The sequence below is a fragment of the Eutrigla gurnardus genome (assembly GCF_963514095.1).
Source record: "Eutrigla gurnardus genome assembly, chromosome: 2".
Lineage (NCBI taxonomy): Eukaryota > Metazoa > Chordata > Actinopteri > Perciformes > Triglidae > Eutrigla > Eutrigla gurnardus.
In genome coordinates this window covers 32,460,521-32,477,147 of record NC_139916.1, presented here as the reverse complement: position 1 = coordinate 32,477,147, position 16,627 = coordinate 32,460,521, and the positions used below count along the sequence as shown (strand labels likewise).

Below are 16,627 nucleotides of genomic sequence, written 5' to 3'. Positions count from 1 at the left end.
TCATTCATGTTCACTTTGATTTGTTGTTGTCTGAAGTCATGAACGCTAGTTGGTGCTCCAGTATAATCGGTCCGACTTAAATTCAGTCCAGTGAGAAACATTCCGCGGTGCAAAGTGCGATTAAAATGCGTTCATTTTTTTAACGCGTTCATTTTTGTGTAATTAATTAATCTTAATTAACGTGTTAAAGTCCCGGCCCTAATATATATATATATTGTTCCTGGCACACTCCAATCTCCCTGAAACATCCCTCAAATGTCTTTGAAATCATTCCTGTCAACATGAGATGTCTAGAGGAGCGGTTTACATACTGAACTGTGTGTGTGTGTGTGTGTGTATGTGTGTGTAATTGAAGATAATAGTCAGGTCTTGATGCTGGTTGCTGCAGGCCAGCCATCTCTCTAATGAACTGCATTTGCCTGAAGGAACACTATGGAGCTGTCCATGGTCGTGAAAAGGAAACACTTCAGTGTTCACAATGCAGCCTGGATCTGCGGTGCGCTAATTGTCCCAAGGTAATGCTTCCCCTTTTCAGTTCATCAGTCGGGAGTCAAGGAGAAGGCAGAGTCCACTCATTCAGCTGCAAATGGCTTTTTATGCTCACTTGTTAGTGTCATCAAATTGGCCACCCTCTCATTTGCAACATATTGTCAATGTGAAAATGGCACTGAAGTGCATTGCAGTGGACTAAGCAACACCAGCCAGCAGTTAATACTACACAGTGACTATTAGACACAAATTGACTTAATAATTAATTCAGATGGACTCTATATTGTAAGATGAGAGCAAATATAGGCCTTGCCTGTTTATCTCTGTATTATTACCTTTTTTATTCTTAGACAATGGATCATGGATGGATGGATGTTCTTTCACTGATAAAATACTGTTCAGTATTTTTTTTCCTGTCCGGTGGATATCATTGAGACATAGAGGCAGTGTCTGACAGTAGGCTATTTTGTCCTCCATTTAAACCATACTCCTCCATCAATAATATACATTTCTGTTCAGTGATATTAAGGAATGAGGATGGTGTTGATCTCTATCTTTCTTTATGTCAACAAATCCCATCATCATTGTTTTTGGACCAAACAGTCTGGGGACTCCCTGGAGAGCTGCCCACCAGGGAGGTCCAGAACTACATACCTTCAAGAGCTTTGTTTTCTGGTTGCATCTGCAAGGCCAATAATAACACTGAAGCACCGCTAGCACATATCTGTAGCTCGGAGATTGGTGGCTTCACTACGTTCCACAAACTCCCTGAGCTTTTTTAATGATATAATAATCAATAAGCAACTATGTTACATGCCACATTCATATAAACATAAGCAAAATAGCTGGGTTAGCCTCTGTGTTACAGGGTTAGCCTCTGTGTTACCATGTTAGCCTCTGTGTTACTGGGTTAGCTTTTTTGTTACTGGGTTAGCCTCTGTGTTACTCGGTAAGCCACTGTGTTATTGTGTAAGTGTCTGTGTTACCGGGTTTAGCTTCTTTGTTACTGGGTTAGCCACTCGTTACTGGGTTAGCCTCTCGTTACCTGGTTAGCCTCTCGTTACTGGGTTAGCCTCTGTTACTGGGTAAGCCTCTGTGTTACTGGCTAAGCCTCTGTTACTGGGTTAGCCTCTGTGTTATTACTGCCTTTGTACTGCCTTTTTGCTAATGTTACTTGGTTAGTATCTGTGCTACTGCCATTTTGCTTAGGTTAGCCTACTGGGTAGCATTTGTGCTAATGTTACTGGGTAAGCATTTGTCCTATTGCCTTTGTGCTTCTGTTTTGTTAACTTGCTGAGCAACAGCTCCCATTCTTTGGCTGAGAACGACTTCTGTAGGCCTACTTAACTGTCGAACCATTTGTCCGTGTTTACTTTTTTTTTCCCGTTAAACAATGCTGTCTGCGTTTTGTGCTTTGTGTTTATAAAAACTGCAGTTGCAGATGCTGCAAATGGGAGTTCTTAGAACTATAAAAAAAAGTTCCCCCGCTACAAAAACATCTTGTGTGTAGCAGAGGCTTTATCTTTGATATCAACATGGGACCCAGCAGAGCTCATTGCCTGCACAGCACAAGGCACACACTTGAGTAAAGTGTATCATCAGGGGAAGTCTTTTCCACAGAAGGTCATCTGCTCTGTTGCCCCACAGCAGTGCACTTATGTAGCAGTAAATAGCCATAGCACGAGACAGGCGCCAAAGTCGGGCTGCCATTCTAGGAGCTAATGAGATCTAAAGCAGTGGTAGCGGGGCCACAACGAGCCCTGCGAACACACTCCTGGACACAACACATCCAAGTGGACAGCAGCCGCTCAAGTGGCTAATTGGGAGTGTGGTAATCAGGGAACACAACAAACATCGCACCTACTGTGTATTATCGACCTTGACTCCAATGCCAACACACACAAACACATACATGCTCAGAGGGGGAGAGAAAAACAAAGAGAGGGAGAGGAAAGGCAGACACACTGCATGGAGCCGTGAGGCATCACATTAGCACACACTGGCCTCCATTTTATCTCCTGTGGTCTTTGTCAGTGTTGCCTTTTTACCAGTTGGGAGCTGGTGGAGACGGGGGGGAAATGTGTGTGACGGGTTGGATTAAGAAACACCATGGACTCCGACCTTTTATCTAGAAAGATTGAAAACTGGATACGCCATCGTACCTTCTAATGAAGAGCCAGAAACATGGAGCTCCATTGCTGATTATCACCAGGACCTCTCTGTTATTTGTCTCGCTGCCCTTCAGATTTATCTTAGAACTTAACATGCACATGAAAACAGAAAAGCATAAACAGACATTTTAGCTTGTATTATGTCTAAACCATCTAATGCAGCTGATAACACAATCTTAAACTATTTGAAACTACCACGGGAAAGCCACAAAGTCTCACAATTTCATAAAATAACAAGAAAGCAATTTCTTCACAAATTGCAGTATAAATGCTGGTTTAAATGCATAAGGAAGTGAAGAAGAAGTAATAGTTGACTAGATGGGAATGGTATTAATTAGTCTTCGAAAACGGTCTAATGCTAATCATATCATTTTTTCATTGGTCTAAAATAACACTACAAAAAGACACAGGACAATGAGGTGGTGTTAAGACAAAGCAAACATTAAAGTCCCAGTCGGCAACATTTTTTTTATCATATTCACCGAAGCCGACACTATGCTCCGATAGAACAACATAAATCATCCGGTTTTAGAAGATAGATATATTAATAATATATTCTATTGACATCCTTATTATACCGACAGCAATATATATTGTTGTTTGAAGTTCTTCTGACAAATTTACTTATTAGAAGTCGCTTTGGACAAAAGCGTCTGCTAAAAGCGTTACATGTAAATAATACATATAAAAGTAGTAGTGATAATGATAATAATATATATTAAAAACAATTGTAATGACAATAATGTCAATAAAAATAATTTTAGAAGCTTTTAAGAAAGGGAACAAAAGAAAGAAATGCAATAAGGGATAATTACGGGTGTGTGAATATATGATATAATCCACGTCAATACAAGTAAAGGCAGGCAGAAAGTAAAATAATTTTAAAATGAAAAAAAAAAGAGATAAATGTGTAAAAAAAATATGTCATGTGGGTGATGGGGGTGCTGTGGGTGATGGGGTGCTGTGGACGATGTGGGTGATATAGGTAATGGGGGTTCTGTGGGTCATGTGGGTGATGGGGGTGCTATGGGTGATGGGGGTTCTGTGGGTCATGTGGGTGATGGGGTGCTGTAGGTGATGGGGGTTCTGTGGGTCATGTGGGTGCTATGGGTGTTCTGTGGGTCATGTGGGTGATGGGGTGCTGTGGGTGATGGGGGTTCTGTGGGTCATGTGGGTGATGGGGTGCTTAGGGTGATGGGGTGCTGTGGGTGATGGGGGTTCTGTGGGTGCTATGCACTCTAAAAAAGAATGTCCTGGGTCTACTTAAAAAGGTGTGTTAACTATTTGCATGGATCTTTTTAAGTTGTCCCAACTTCAGTATTATTACGCAACTGTTACTAGCGTATCACTGTTACGCCAACATAAGTCATTAAATACACTGAGAGCTAAATTAAGTTGAATCTACTTAATATTCAGTGGGTACTATTTGAATTTTCACATTGGCTGTACTTAATGTCTGTGTCTACTTACACCATTAAATTAAGTACAATAAACATGATTTTCTTCTATACCCAAAAGCTAAATTAAGTAATACCAACTTGAAATATTAAGTTGTCTTGTCATTCAAATTAAATTGCTTTAACTTAATTTTTGTCTTGTTTTCTACTTAGAAATGCCCATGCAAATAGTTAACATACCTTATTTAGTATTAGTAACTTGATTTACTTAAGTCAGGGGAAATAAAAAAAACAAGAACCACATTTCACAATTCAGCATTTTAATAAACAAATGTTAAGACAGCTTCTTCCAACAGTCTGGTCTCTGTAAAAACCAAGCTATACTTGCCAGTTTAATTGAAACAAAATGCACATGTATCTCAAAACAATTTTGGAGATTGATAAAACAATGTTCAGTGAGCAAATTAACGGCTGAGATAACACTGCATTTCAAACAGTCTTTGATCAACTCAGACCTGGACTCAGGTCATTCTGAAACAATTTGTAAGATGGTTATATTGCAACAACATTGCTAAAAAAACATGGTAAATTACTCTATATTACAGCATTGAAGAGAAAAAGAACATTTTATTGTATTTCGTTTTTGATGAACCTCAAAATCTTAGTCTTTTCAAAAGGTGCTGTAAGTGATATATATTTTTTTAACTGCAAAAAAAGGTGCAAAAAATACCACTGACAGCACCTTTAAAGGATAAGTGCTGTTTTTTTTACGACCTGGACTTATGTGGTGGCATAAAATACAGTCATTTTCTCACCAATATAAATTTGGTGTCACTTTGTAGTCCTTCAGAAGATATTTAGATCCATTCAAGAGCTGCAAATATTTATATAATGGGAGTGAACTGGGCACAGAGAATGCTGCCTTTAAATAAGGCATTATCTGCCCCAAAACTTGTTAATTTCACCAATATTTTGTTATGATCCACTAGTGGTATTCCTACCGCGATGATGTCATTTGTGCATGCGTGGTACGGCGCAGCCAGCTCCAGTCTGTTTGTTTAGCTACACTTCAGAGCTTCATATATCGATCTACAGACCCCGGATGAAGATCACAGGACCCATGGACTCTAATGAGGAATACCACTAGTGGATCGTAACAAAATATTGGTGAAATGAACGGCAGTGACAGACATCTAACCTGCAGCCTGGATGGTAATTTAACCATTATATCATCAAGGCAACATCACTTTACAGTGTGTGAAAAAACAAACAAGTGGAACAGCAGTCCATCACAGTACAAGTGATGGACTTGCGTTGAGAACCACCTTTGATGTTCAGCGACAAGGTTCAAAGATGATTGCCGGCAGCTTCTGCTTAAGAGATGTTACTTTTGGGGTGACCATCTGATTTAAGGAACACTTTTTGAAATACCTCAAAGGTGTACTTCAGCTCTCGGGTAGCTCAGATTGAGGGCATAGATGAGTCCCATCAGCAAAGCACAAGCCCTCGGTACATTCAACCCCTCCACAACTTCTGTCCCCTCGATCACGATAGTTGCACTGGCTGGATCAGATGCTGTGGCACCTTTGATAACTAGGATCTTCATTACTTGACTCTCAAGTTCTCCGATTTGGCCTTCAGCATCCTGGGTGCAAGAATATCAGAACAAAATTTCAGTCTTAATCGTCAAGAGGGGAGAGTAGTGTGCAAGGAGATAAATAGATACATCAGAGGGAAAAGAGTAGTTAGAGAAGAGACACACTGAAAAGAGATGGAGAGAAGGTGAGAAATTATAAAGATAGATCACATGGCATGCTTGGGGGGGAAAAAGTGATTTAGTTTTACCTACCAAATATTTGAAAAGATCCTCCTCCCTTTCCCCGAGATAGACCACTAGGCAGCGGATAGCAACCTCTCTGTGTGTCTCAATTGTGTTGTCCTGATAAAGATTTTTTTTAAGTTTTCAAATCATTGAAGGGTTTCATACAGCATCTCAGGATTAGATTCCCAGAAAAAAAAGAAAAAGCCAAAATGAATGAAATTTTCCTGAAAGAGGTCAAATTTATTTATTTTTAATCATAAATATGGAATCATGTACCTTAAGGTGTTCCATGATGTTCTGGATCTTCATTTTTGCAGCTCCTCCTCTTGACAACACCAATGGCATAAGGCTAGGGTATGCACTGATCCAGATTCTCCATGAAAGTTGACTCCAGATTGGAGGTGGTGATCCTTTTATATTGTTCATTGATCTGTGTGACACACAAACAAGGCAACATGGGATAAGAGTTGTCAGAATTTTACTTTCATTCAGCTGAACTTGCCAACAAAAAAAACAATGAAAAACAAATTAATTTGTTCAGCTCTATGAGGGTGAAATATTTGCCCTTGATTAAGGCAGCTAGGCACAGTGCTAATTCTTTTGGTACAACACCTTCAAAAAGATCATGTAACAAATCAGGTGGGTAACCAGACATTACATCAAAATGTTTGTCTGTCAGTGGACACAGCCGCTTTACTCCATAGCAATGGGACCCACCTGTACTCTGCTGTGCAGTCTGGACATGCACTCTGTGCTCTTCTTTTGTCCTGGGAGGATATGTTCCTGATCGCACTTCACTTTCTTGAAACTGGGATCGTTCTCCAAGACACCACCTGCAGACGTAGGAACTTGAGAAGCTCTCTACGAATCCACCAATCGAATGGGGACCCAAGTTATCTGCAACAACAGAACAGACAGTACCTTTGACTCGTCTGCCTAAAGGAGGAATGTAAAGTCCCTACTCTTCGAGTCTTGCAAGATCTTTGAGCAGTGGCTCCAACACAGTACTATATCCATATTGTTTTATGTCATCAGCTTTGCAGAGAATGGCTAAAAAGATTGAAGTCAGTGAAGATCGGAGCAATGGTGGCACATTAGCAAGAACCCAATAAACAGCAGTGATTTTGTGCTTTTTTCTCGATGTTCCAAGGGGATTGCACACTTCAAATTCATCCACATACATATTGAGAGCAATGGCTCAAATTTCTGCAAAAAATGTATTAGCTTTAAAGTGTGTGCCATCATGAAATGACCTGTACTGGGTTTCAGAGCTGCTTTCTGCCTCTTTTCCACTGTTTATCAAATAGCCCTGGATCTCCTTCTTATTCAAAATCTCAGATAAGGACTTAAGAATAGGTACATACTGGAAGCTTTTTCGCTCTCTAGCATTAAGCACATTCAACGGGTTCCACCACAGAGAAGTTCTCTTTAAAATACATCTTTCTCTTGTAGGCGGTGGACAGAGGGCCATAACTCTTCAATGCTAGGCTGATGGGGTTGAATTCACAGAGATCTGTCACCATCTTAGATATAACTGAATCATCTAGCTGACAATTATGCTTCTCTAAGCATGACTGTAAAATCTCTTTCATGATAGGACCTAAAGCTGAGCCAGAAATAAAGTTTATCTCTTCCACCACCTCATCAGTACACCTGTTGGGCACATTATGCTTTGTAATTTCAGAAAGAGGTGGGCTAGATTTGCTTCAATTAAGTTAGGCAATTCTTTCATTTCTTCATCATAAACCTCTCCTCTCTCAAAATCAGCATCCTCATCAGCAGGATCATCCCCTGCATTTACATGATTCACATACCTGAGTAAAAGCTCGGACTTGAAGTCATCCAAAGAGTGAGGAGTGCGTTTCCGGCTCCTATGAGAGGCAAATGTACCATGAATGTTAGTTTTGAAATGGCAGTTTTCAAAAACACATGTGACAGTTTCTAAACATTGGCAACGTGATGATACAATAAACTTGGAAATGTGTTAGATTATTCAAACAACTAACCTTAGATATCGCTTACCGATTAACCAAAAACAAATAAGTGACACGATGTTAACTAGAGAAACATTAATTAGTTAGCCGTTCGTCACTTTCAGAAAATGGCGGCCCGCCTACGGGCCAATGTGACGGTAGGACCAACCTTGAACAACCTAAAACAAATCTCCGCATATCTCCGATAAATTACATGAGAATATGGCGCTCCCCTCACAGACTTGCACACCTAACACCGAACGTTAAACAGCTACACAGCTCAAACTAATAATGATAATAGCACACATATATTTCGTGTTAAACAATGTTTGCAACAACCTCACTAGAATATTTACCAGGATGGCAACGGATTATATTTCTCACTACTCACCTTTCTGTCGACATTTACCCAGCGCGATCCATAAGTGGAAAAAGTCCCGCGAGATGGCGAATCCAGTCCCGCGAGATGTCAAATCCTCACGTTGACGTTATTTGACTTTGCTTCAAAGTATAGCGTGCGCGCTTTCCAGTATGTGGCCTGATGATCGCTTGTCTGCTGTTCAGAAGCTTCACAATTCAGTCCGGTGTCTTTTTGCACAATAGAATAAAGCGCTAGAGATTCGAAGTTCGAAGCTGAAAGTTTTCTCACTGTGCTTTATGTTGAGTGTATGAACTGGTTTCGCAGGTCGCCGAGGCACGGAGATCGGGATCAGAGCGCACCTGACCACAAAACTTGGCTCAACGGAACAAAAACGGAACACAAAATTAACAGCTGTCTCTCCAACGGCTGAGGGTCAGTGTGTCTGCGCTCTTAGATTTCTCCGCCCGGTCCTCTCACAGGACCCAGCCTACTGCAAGAGACCAGAACCAGGTTACAAGCATGCTTATATAGCTGACTGATTACCTGATCCTGTCCAGCTGTCTGAGCGTCGGCTGAGCCACTCCTCCCTCTCCTCCAGCAGTCTGCGCCTTAACCACACCCCACTGCCACAAACATAAATCATCCGGTTTTAGAAGAAGAAAAAAACGCACCTCTATGTGCACGTAGAGCCTGTTGTTTGTTTTGCAAAAATCGACAGAGCCCGGATTATCCTGTCCAATCAGCATGCAGGGCTGTGTTTGTGCACACACAGAGCCCCTCTCCCCTCGGGTTGTACCAATATCACAGGAGGGAGGCGGAGAGAAGTAGCAACAAGCAACATCGGACCCGCGTTTCAAAGGTGGCGTGATCTAAGGGATTTCAAAGGGCACAAAGTCGAGGGGAAGGAGCTCGGTGGTCGTGGGGGAGGAGCGTGAGAGTTGTAAACATTCAAAATCCCTCGATCAGCCGGACTTGCCGACTGGGACTTTAATGTTGTATTTATGAAGGACTTGTATTGTTATGGAGGAACTGGTCCTGTATGCTCCATGATGGAAAGTCAACAGAGCTGTTGGAGCTGTTGTTTCTATTTTTTAGCTTTTACTTTATCGGCAATGATAAGTTGTGGTTTCTTTCTTTGGACAAATGTACCTATTGTAAGTCGCTTTGGACAAAAGCGTCTGCCAAATGCCCTAAATGTAACTCTGGTAGCCTCCTGGTCCTCCTCCACAAAGGAACAGATACTGGTCCTGGTGCCGGTTGAGATCCTTCTACGACCCTGTCCAGCTCTCCTGGTCCTCCTCCAGTCTCTTGAGACTGTGCTGGGAGATGCAGCAAACCTTCTTGTGACCTCAGGTATGGATGGGGATCCTGGAGGAGCAGGACCACCTGTGAACCTGCTTGGGCTGCAAGTGGGACCTCATGCTCCAAGTAGTGACGAGGGTACTGGTTCACCATCATTGAGCTTCCTGAATGGACACATTGTTTAACTGACCTGGGGTCAGACTGAGATGATGAAGGTTTCCTTCAGTTTTTGAGCAGTGTGTATGATCATATATATTTGTATAATAATATATAATATATATTATATAAAGAAAACCAGGTGTGGCATGTACCAAACCATATTTCAAATAATAAAAATGAAAGTGAGGGAAAAAACCCCCAGAAAAACCTAGGTTACAGTTTCACACATGAAGCATGAGTAAAACATGACGATGATGCATCTGCAGGAATTCAATGGGAGATGTGTCTGTTCAGTCAGATGAACAAGAGGCTGGTACTCAGAGTCCCCATTCGGTTTCTGTCTGCACAATGAGGCGGTGCACGCTCCTACAACGCTGTTCACACAGTTCCACTGTTCAACAGGTGGCAGTAACAAGCCAAGAAATGCAGTAGAGAAGACTGACAGAGTGACAAACACAAAACGTCGAGAAATGCCTTTAAAACATTTTTTGGGGATACATACGCTCTGTTACTAAGCTTCATTGAAAACGTTCCCGTACGTTTGAATTAACAAGAAGACACTGCACGTACCGGGGAGCTGCAGCAGCTTAAGTGATGTCATCTACTTTAATTCATTTAACAAAGCACAATCATTTAAACAAGGTAACAAGTGCCATAAACTTGTGTTCTCTCCACTTGCCACCAGGGGGCAACTCCTCTCTGGTTGTATAGAAGTCTCAGAGAAAATGGTCCTACTTCTCTCTTGATGTATTATCTCAGTAAACATTGTAAACATGAGTTTATGGTCTCAATCTCTAGTTTCAAGTCTTCTTCAATCCAGCATGATTTCATTTCATTTAGTACATTATGGTCCATTTAGAGTCCAACAGACCAGAAAGCAGGGGATGATTTAGGGGGCGGGGCTACCTGCTGCACTACCAATGCAGTTAGCTACTAAGATGACTTCAACACTTAGCTGTAAAGTTGACCTTGAATTATGAAATGTTTGAAACTGAACTGACTGTTGACACACTAAATGAAATTCATTCATCAAGAAGAACAAATAAATCAGTAAATACGTTGTCAGGATTGCTGCGTCACTTCCATGTCTCATATTCTCCCACCCTATGCCGTCCCTCAGATAACCTGTGCAATGGGAAGTTCCACAGACACCTGCAAGACCTGTACGCCCCCCTGGTGGTGCGATATGTGGACCTGATGGAGTCCTCCATTGCTCAGTCCATTCACAGAGGCTTTGAAAGGGAATCCTGGGAACCTGTCAAGTAAGGATGCCTACATTACTTCACCGTTACGTATGTGTTGTGTATTATCAAAGCCTTTTGTCCGTCACCATTTGGATGTAGGAGCAAGGAGGCATTAGATGACTGATAGATGACGGAGGCAGTTTATGTTTGGACAAAAATATGGCCCATTACACACAATTCTTTCAAATGTGCTGGAAACAAAGGTAAAAGAATAATTATGAATACATCAACATAAGTCAAAAGGGACTGGCAACAGGAGACAGACTACACTGGGTTCCAATATACAAGGACTTATGACTAAAGACTCAAGTCACACACAGACACAGGAAGTATGTGTCTTGAAGGGAAATGTGACTTCAGCACATCTTCAATTTGCTGCTTTGATGTAGAATCTGTTTCCTGTCCTCTGTTATTCCATTTCTCTCCACAGGAGCAGAACACATGTAATCAGTGTTAACCTCCCACCAATGGCCAGCTTCTCTCCACCAAACTGGATGACGGCTAATAGTGACTCAGAGTGTGTATCAGCCTTGTTCAGCCTGAGACACACAACCATGTCCTTGGCATGGATGTGGCATCTTTTGCACATCCCAAAGATTCATCTTTCATTCTGCAATGAATGTAGAATCCTTGTAATACTATATAGTTCATTGTGTGAAAGAGTTGAATATATATATATATATATATATATATATATATATATATATATATATATATATACACACACACAACACCCTTTTCATTTAGTGGTTTGAGCAATTTATCATTATTTATTAGTCAAAACGTGTATTAGCCATGGATTCTCTATTAATATGGATGTGCCATCATTAAAATCTCTCTGCAAACTTGACACATCATCTATAGCACTTTGAAAACTTAAGTGAAACACGCCAACAAGGGGGATGAGAGGTGTGAACTCGTTCATGCGGTGCAGCTTCCTGCAGAGTGTGACGCCGTCACCGCACCGCATCATATTCATATTCCCTCATCAGGAAACACACACTCCAAACCAGCAGCACTCCCCCCTCTCGTTGTAAGAAATGATGAGAGATGCATTCAGTCTTAATCTTTGTAACTTATTCACACAGAAATGCTGGTAGACGCGTCTCATCTCACTTCCGAGATCGGTAGAGTTGTAAGAAAAGTGGCTCTTCAAAAGGAGCAGATTAACACTAAAGCATGCACATGGCTGCAGCACTCTGCTGCCAACGTGGAGGTCCTACTCAGACCCAGAGCCACATTCATGCCAACGCTGCAGCATGGTGGTGGTGTGGACGGACGGAGAAGGCAGTGACATGGAATCCCAACAGTTCCACTCCCACAAATGTATTTCTATGTATCCGACTGGGAAGATGCAAACGCATAACTGCCTTCGGGGACAAGACGTGTTTCCAGCTAGCAGGCGTGTGGTTTGATTTCTTTGTCTATTCTGTGTAAATGTTGGACAAAGAAGCCACAGGGACGGTTACAAGTCCACATTAAACTGTGTGAACGAATAACATAATAAGCCACAACCAAAACAATTTTTGGGAAAAACAAACGTATGTGTTTATTTTGCATTTAGGTTGGACAATTCAAACTTCCCGAGAATCACAACGTGAGACATAGTTTGTTAACATAATATATATATATATATATATATATATATATATATATATATACCGCTCAAACCATCAAATAAAAGATCAACAATGCATACAAATTAAATGGCCCAAAGTTAACAAAGGAAATATTTCGATTACAGCGAGTCAGCCAGCGTCTGCCACAGCGAGGGCGAGAGAGAGAGAGAGCCATCTTGGTTCAGCAGGCTGTTATACCGGGGCCGGCCCCAGCCAATCAGTCGCTCCGCCTACTGGGGACATGGAGAGACAGCAGGCAAAAGGAAACATAGGAAAACAAGGACACAAAACTGTAACACCCCGTAACAAGGACACAAAACTGTAAATTTTTTCATGTTGCTCAACACTTGACAAGACTTTGTTTTGAGTTGAAGGATCTGGGTGAGGAGATTATCTTGCATCTTTTTAAATCTTCCAATCCAAGCTTTCCCCCAGTTCCCTGATGCTCGATCACCCCGGCTTCTCTCCACCTGCTGTGGGGGCCTTGTGTTTTCTCCATGACTGTGGTTCAGTCTGCTGGGTCTGGGCTGGGTTTACAGCCGCTGAAGGAAGGTAGTGATACTTTTAATGAGCCGGTCAGAGGTCAGAAGGTCCCAGCAGCTGTACTACTGTTCATCCTGGTCCTGCAGTCCTCCACCTCTTGTCCCAGCCCACATTAACAAACCGAGGGTCCCCACCAGTCCTGGGAAACATGTACATTAATTACGGAATTTCGCAAAAAGTAAAAATGTCCTGAAAATGAATACATTTGATTTTTAGAACGTTTTATAGTACATGAAGGTGTCCTTGATCGACAGAAACACACTGAACATGACTTCTTCTAGTGGCAGAGTGGGAACCCTGAATGGATCTTCTTTCTCTTTTTATTAACTGTAGATGAAATACACATTGCAATATGCATGCAATCTTTATGATGTTACATGTCAGTGTGTTCTCGAACACAGGACAAAGATTTGTACTCCACAGACACATTTTAAACACATTACCCCTCAAACAAACGGCTGTCACATGAATGCGTTAGTAGGAATATTCGCATGATAAAAATGTATAATAACAGTCAAAGGAGGGAAGCACAATAAACAATAAACTAACAATATAGTAAATCCATATGACAGAAATGATCCAAGAGAGCAGTGACAGCAGTAATGGCAGACAAAATAATTATTAGAACATGATTTCCACTTAAGAGTACAGCAACAGTGGGTAATAATAACAACAAATTCTATTATTACAAATATTACTGTATACTTTTAATAATTAATTAATAACTGACTTAACTTTCCCGATTACAAACGTTTGTATTAAAGTAGTAGTTTTTTTACAGTGTGGTGTTAATAGTTTGCCTTCGTAGTAAAGATCTGAATCCTTCCACCATCACTGTTATTTTGATGGTGATTTTCCGTCAACACGCGGAACCAAACAGGAAATTTTACGCTCATCTTTTGTCATGAACTCTCCTTTAGAATGGAGATATGACAATGTTTAGTTTTGGATTTGCAGCAGTTTATTGACACTTCAAACCCATCTCGGAGGAAAAGACTTGAATGTGTTTGTGTTTGCTTCCTGGAACGTAGTAAACTATCTCCAACGTTCTTCCTCAGCAGCCTGGTTGATGCATGGACAGCATTTCATTGTGCAGCAACATCCGTGTTCATCCTCCCAAACCCTTTTCTAAAAGCTCCCCGTGTTGTTGGTCCTGCAGCAACGGCTCGGGTACGTCGGAGGATCTCTTCTGGAAGCTGGACGCTCTGCAGACCTTCATAAGAGACCTGCATTGGCCAGAGGAGGAGTTTGGCAAACACCTGGAGACCCGACTGAAGCTGATGTCCAGTGACATGATTGAGTCATGTGTAAAACGGTAAAACATGGTTTCAAGTTAATAGAAATTTTGGTATTTATGGTGGTTGGTTTCATAAATATGAGCAGAAACACACAACGTTGTCAAACGGTCATAAGTTAAAAGAATAATGTAGCAACATAATGTTACAACAGTAACAATTTACCATACATGAATAAATAACATCTGCCCTCAGCAGAGTTTCTTTTGTAACGTTACATAAAAAGATTAAAGTCAGCGTTTATTTTGTTTAAACATGGGACTCCAATGTCTCCAGGGTAAAAGTCCTTTCCTCTTTCTCGCTGGTTGCAAGTTCAACGCAGCTTTCAGTAACAGATGGTAATATAATTTACTTGAGCTGCCTGAATGCAATGCATCTTTGTGCGTTTGATTTGTAGGAACAGAGAATGCAACATTTGTGTCCTGATGGGCTGAGGTAAAATACTGAGGTAGAATACGGATGTAGATTACTGAGGTAGAATATGGAGGTAGAATACTGAGTTTGAATAAAGAGGTAGAATACTGAGGTATAATACAGACGTAGAATACTGAGATAGAATACTGGGGTAGAATATGAAGGTAGAATACTGAGGTAGAATATGGAGGTAGAAAACTGAGGTAGAATACAGAGGTGGAATACTGAGGTAGAATACTGAGACTCTGGAGGAATACAACTGAATATAGTACTCATGACACAGTATGTCTTAAGTCCTTCCTCTCCTCAAAAGGACACGAGCAGCGTTTGAGGCCAAGCTGCAGAAGAGCAGCCGGGCCACAGAATTCCGGGTGCCACAGTCCATCTGCACCATGTTCAACGTGATGGTGGACGCCAAGGTCCAGTCAGCCAAGCTGTGTGCCATGGACCTGGGGCAGGAGGTAGGACCTGGCTCAGAGAGACAACCATTGTATCTAATTTCTAACTTTAAAGTCCAGTTAACGGTAAAATGCCTTCCCCAGTCATGTTTCAAAATGAATGTCTTCATCTTCATACTGTCGGCTCACAGCAAGAGGGGCCTTGGTTCCAGTCTGCATTCCAGTTTGTATGTTCTCCCCATGTCAGTGTGGGTTCTCCGGGTTCCTCCCACAGTCCAAAGACATGCTGGATGGGGATAGGTTCATTTATGACTTTAAATGTCCCATAGGTGTGGATGTGAGTGTGAATGGTTGTCTGTCTCCATGGCTGCGGTGGAATAGTCTATTTTGCTTAGGAAGGTTCTTTAGAAGTGACCCGCAAGTAAACAAGTGGCCGCCATGATAAGAGCTCCAATGCTCACGGTGGGGTAGTGGGTAGCACTGTTGCCTCACAGCTGTCGCCTCACAGCTGTCCCACAGTCCAAAGACATGCAAGATGGGGATAGGTTAATTGATGACTCGTAGGTGTGAATGTGAGCGTGAATGGTTGTCTGTCTCTACATGTTGGCCCTGTGATAGACTGGCGACCTGTCTAGGGTGTACCCTGCCTTCGCCCAATGACAGCTGGGAATTGGCTCCAGCCCCCCCGTGACCCTGAATACAGGATAAGCAGTAGACAATGGATGGATGGATGGATGGATGGAGCTCCAATGCTTCCTTTCAGATCTCCTTTAGCACGGACCTTCCTTTACCAAAGGAAAGGAGATTATGCCGACCCACAATCCCTTGCGAGAGTGACGCGCACCTCAGTCGTTCATGAAATCAAACAGTATGCCTTTTTGCATATTTAACAATGACTTTCATGCAGACATATAGTAATTGGAATTGTGTTGATGAATGTGTGTGGACAGTGATAATAATTGAATGACATTTATTATTTATTTATTTCAATCATGTTACAAAGTTTACATGTTTAAAAAAAATGAAACTAAAACAACAAATGAAATAAAATGTAAATACAGCAAACTGTTAAACAATGAATTATTGATTATGAACAACATTCATAATCAACAAATATTAAATCTCCAAAAAGGAGTGAAACAGATCTTATCCCTTCTCCAAACAATGCATAACTTAATTTCTCATGACTGGAAGCCTAGATTCCTCTTTTTAATGTCAGTTCCAACCTTGAAAGATAAATCATATTCGTGACCTGACTGTCCATATTTATGAGATAATCCTTTCTATGGCGATGACATTTACATGTTCCAGCAGTATAAATTGGAGAGTTGGTTCAATAAAAAGAAGCATCAGTTAAACAAGCACTATAGGCCTATAATAAATAATGAACAGGTAATCCTATAGCAACATATGACTTAAAGGTAAAATCCACATTATTAC

At 41.3% G+C, this 16,627-nt stretch overlaps 1 protein-coding gene across 3 annotated transcripts in view; it reads left to right on the top strand.

The window, feature by feature from the left end:
- cadpsa (Ca2+-dependent activator protein for secretion a) overlaps positions 1-16,627 on the top strand; it is a gene marked incomplete at its 5' end in the record, with an annotated part of 352,388 nt that overhangs the window by 287,363 nt on the left and 48,398 nt on the right. For all 3 annotated transcript variants that reach the window (XM_084025306.1, XM_084025305.1, XM_084025304.1), the window contains 3 exons: positions 10,795-10,936; positions 14,240-14,395; positions 15,103-15,250. In XM_084025306.1, coding sequence (XP_083881432.1) covers positions 10,795-10,936; positions 14,240-14,395; positions 15,103-15,250 — 446 coding nt within the window. The remainder of the gene's footprint in view (positions 1-10,794; positions 10,937-14,239; positions 14,396-15,102; positions 15,251-16,627) is intronic.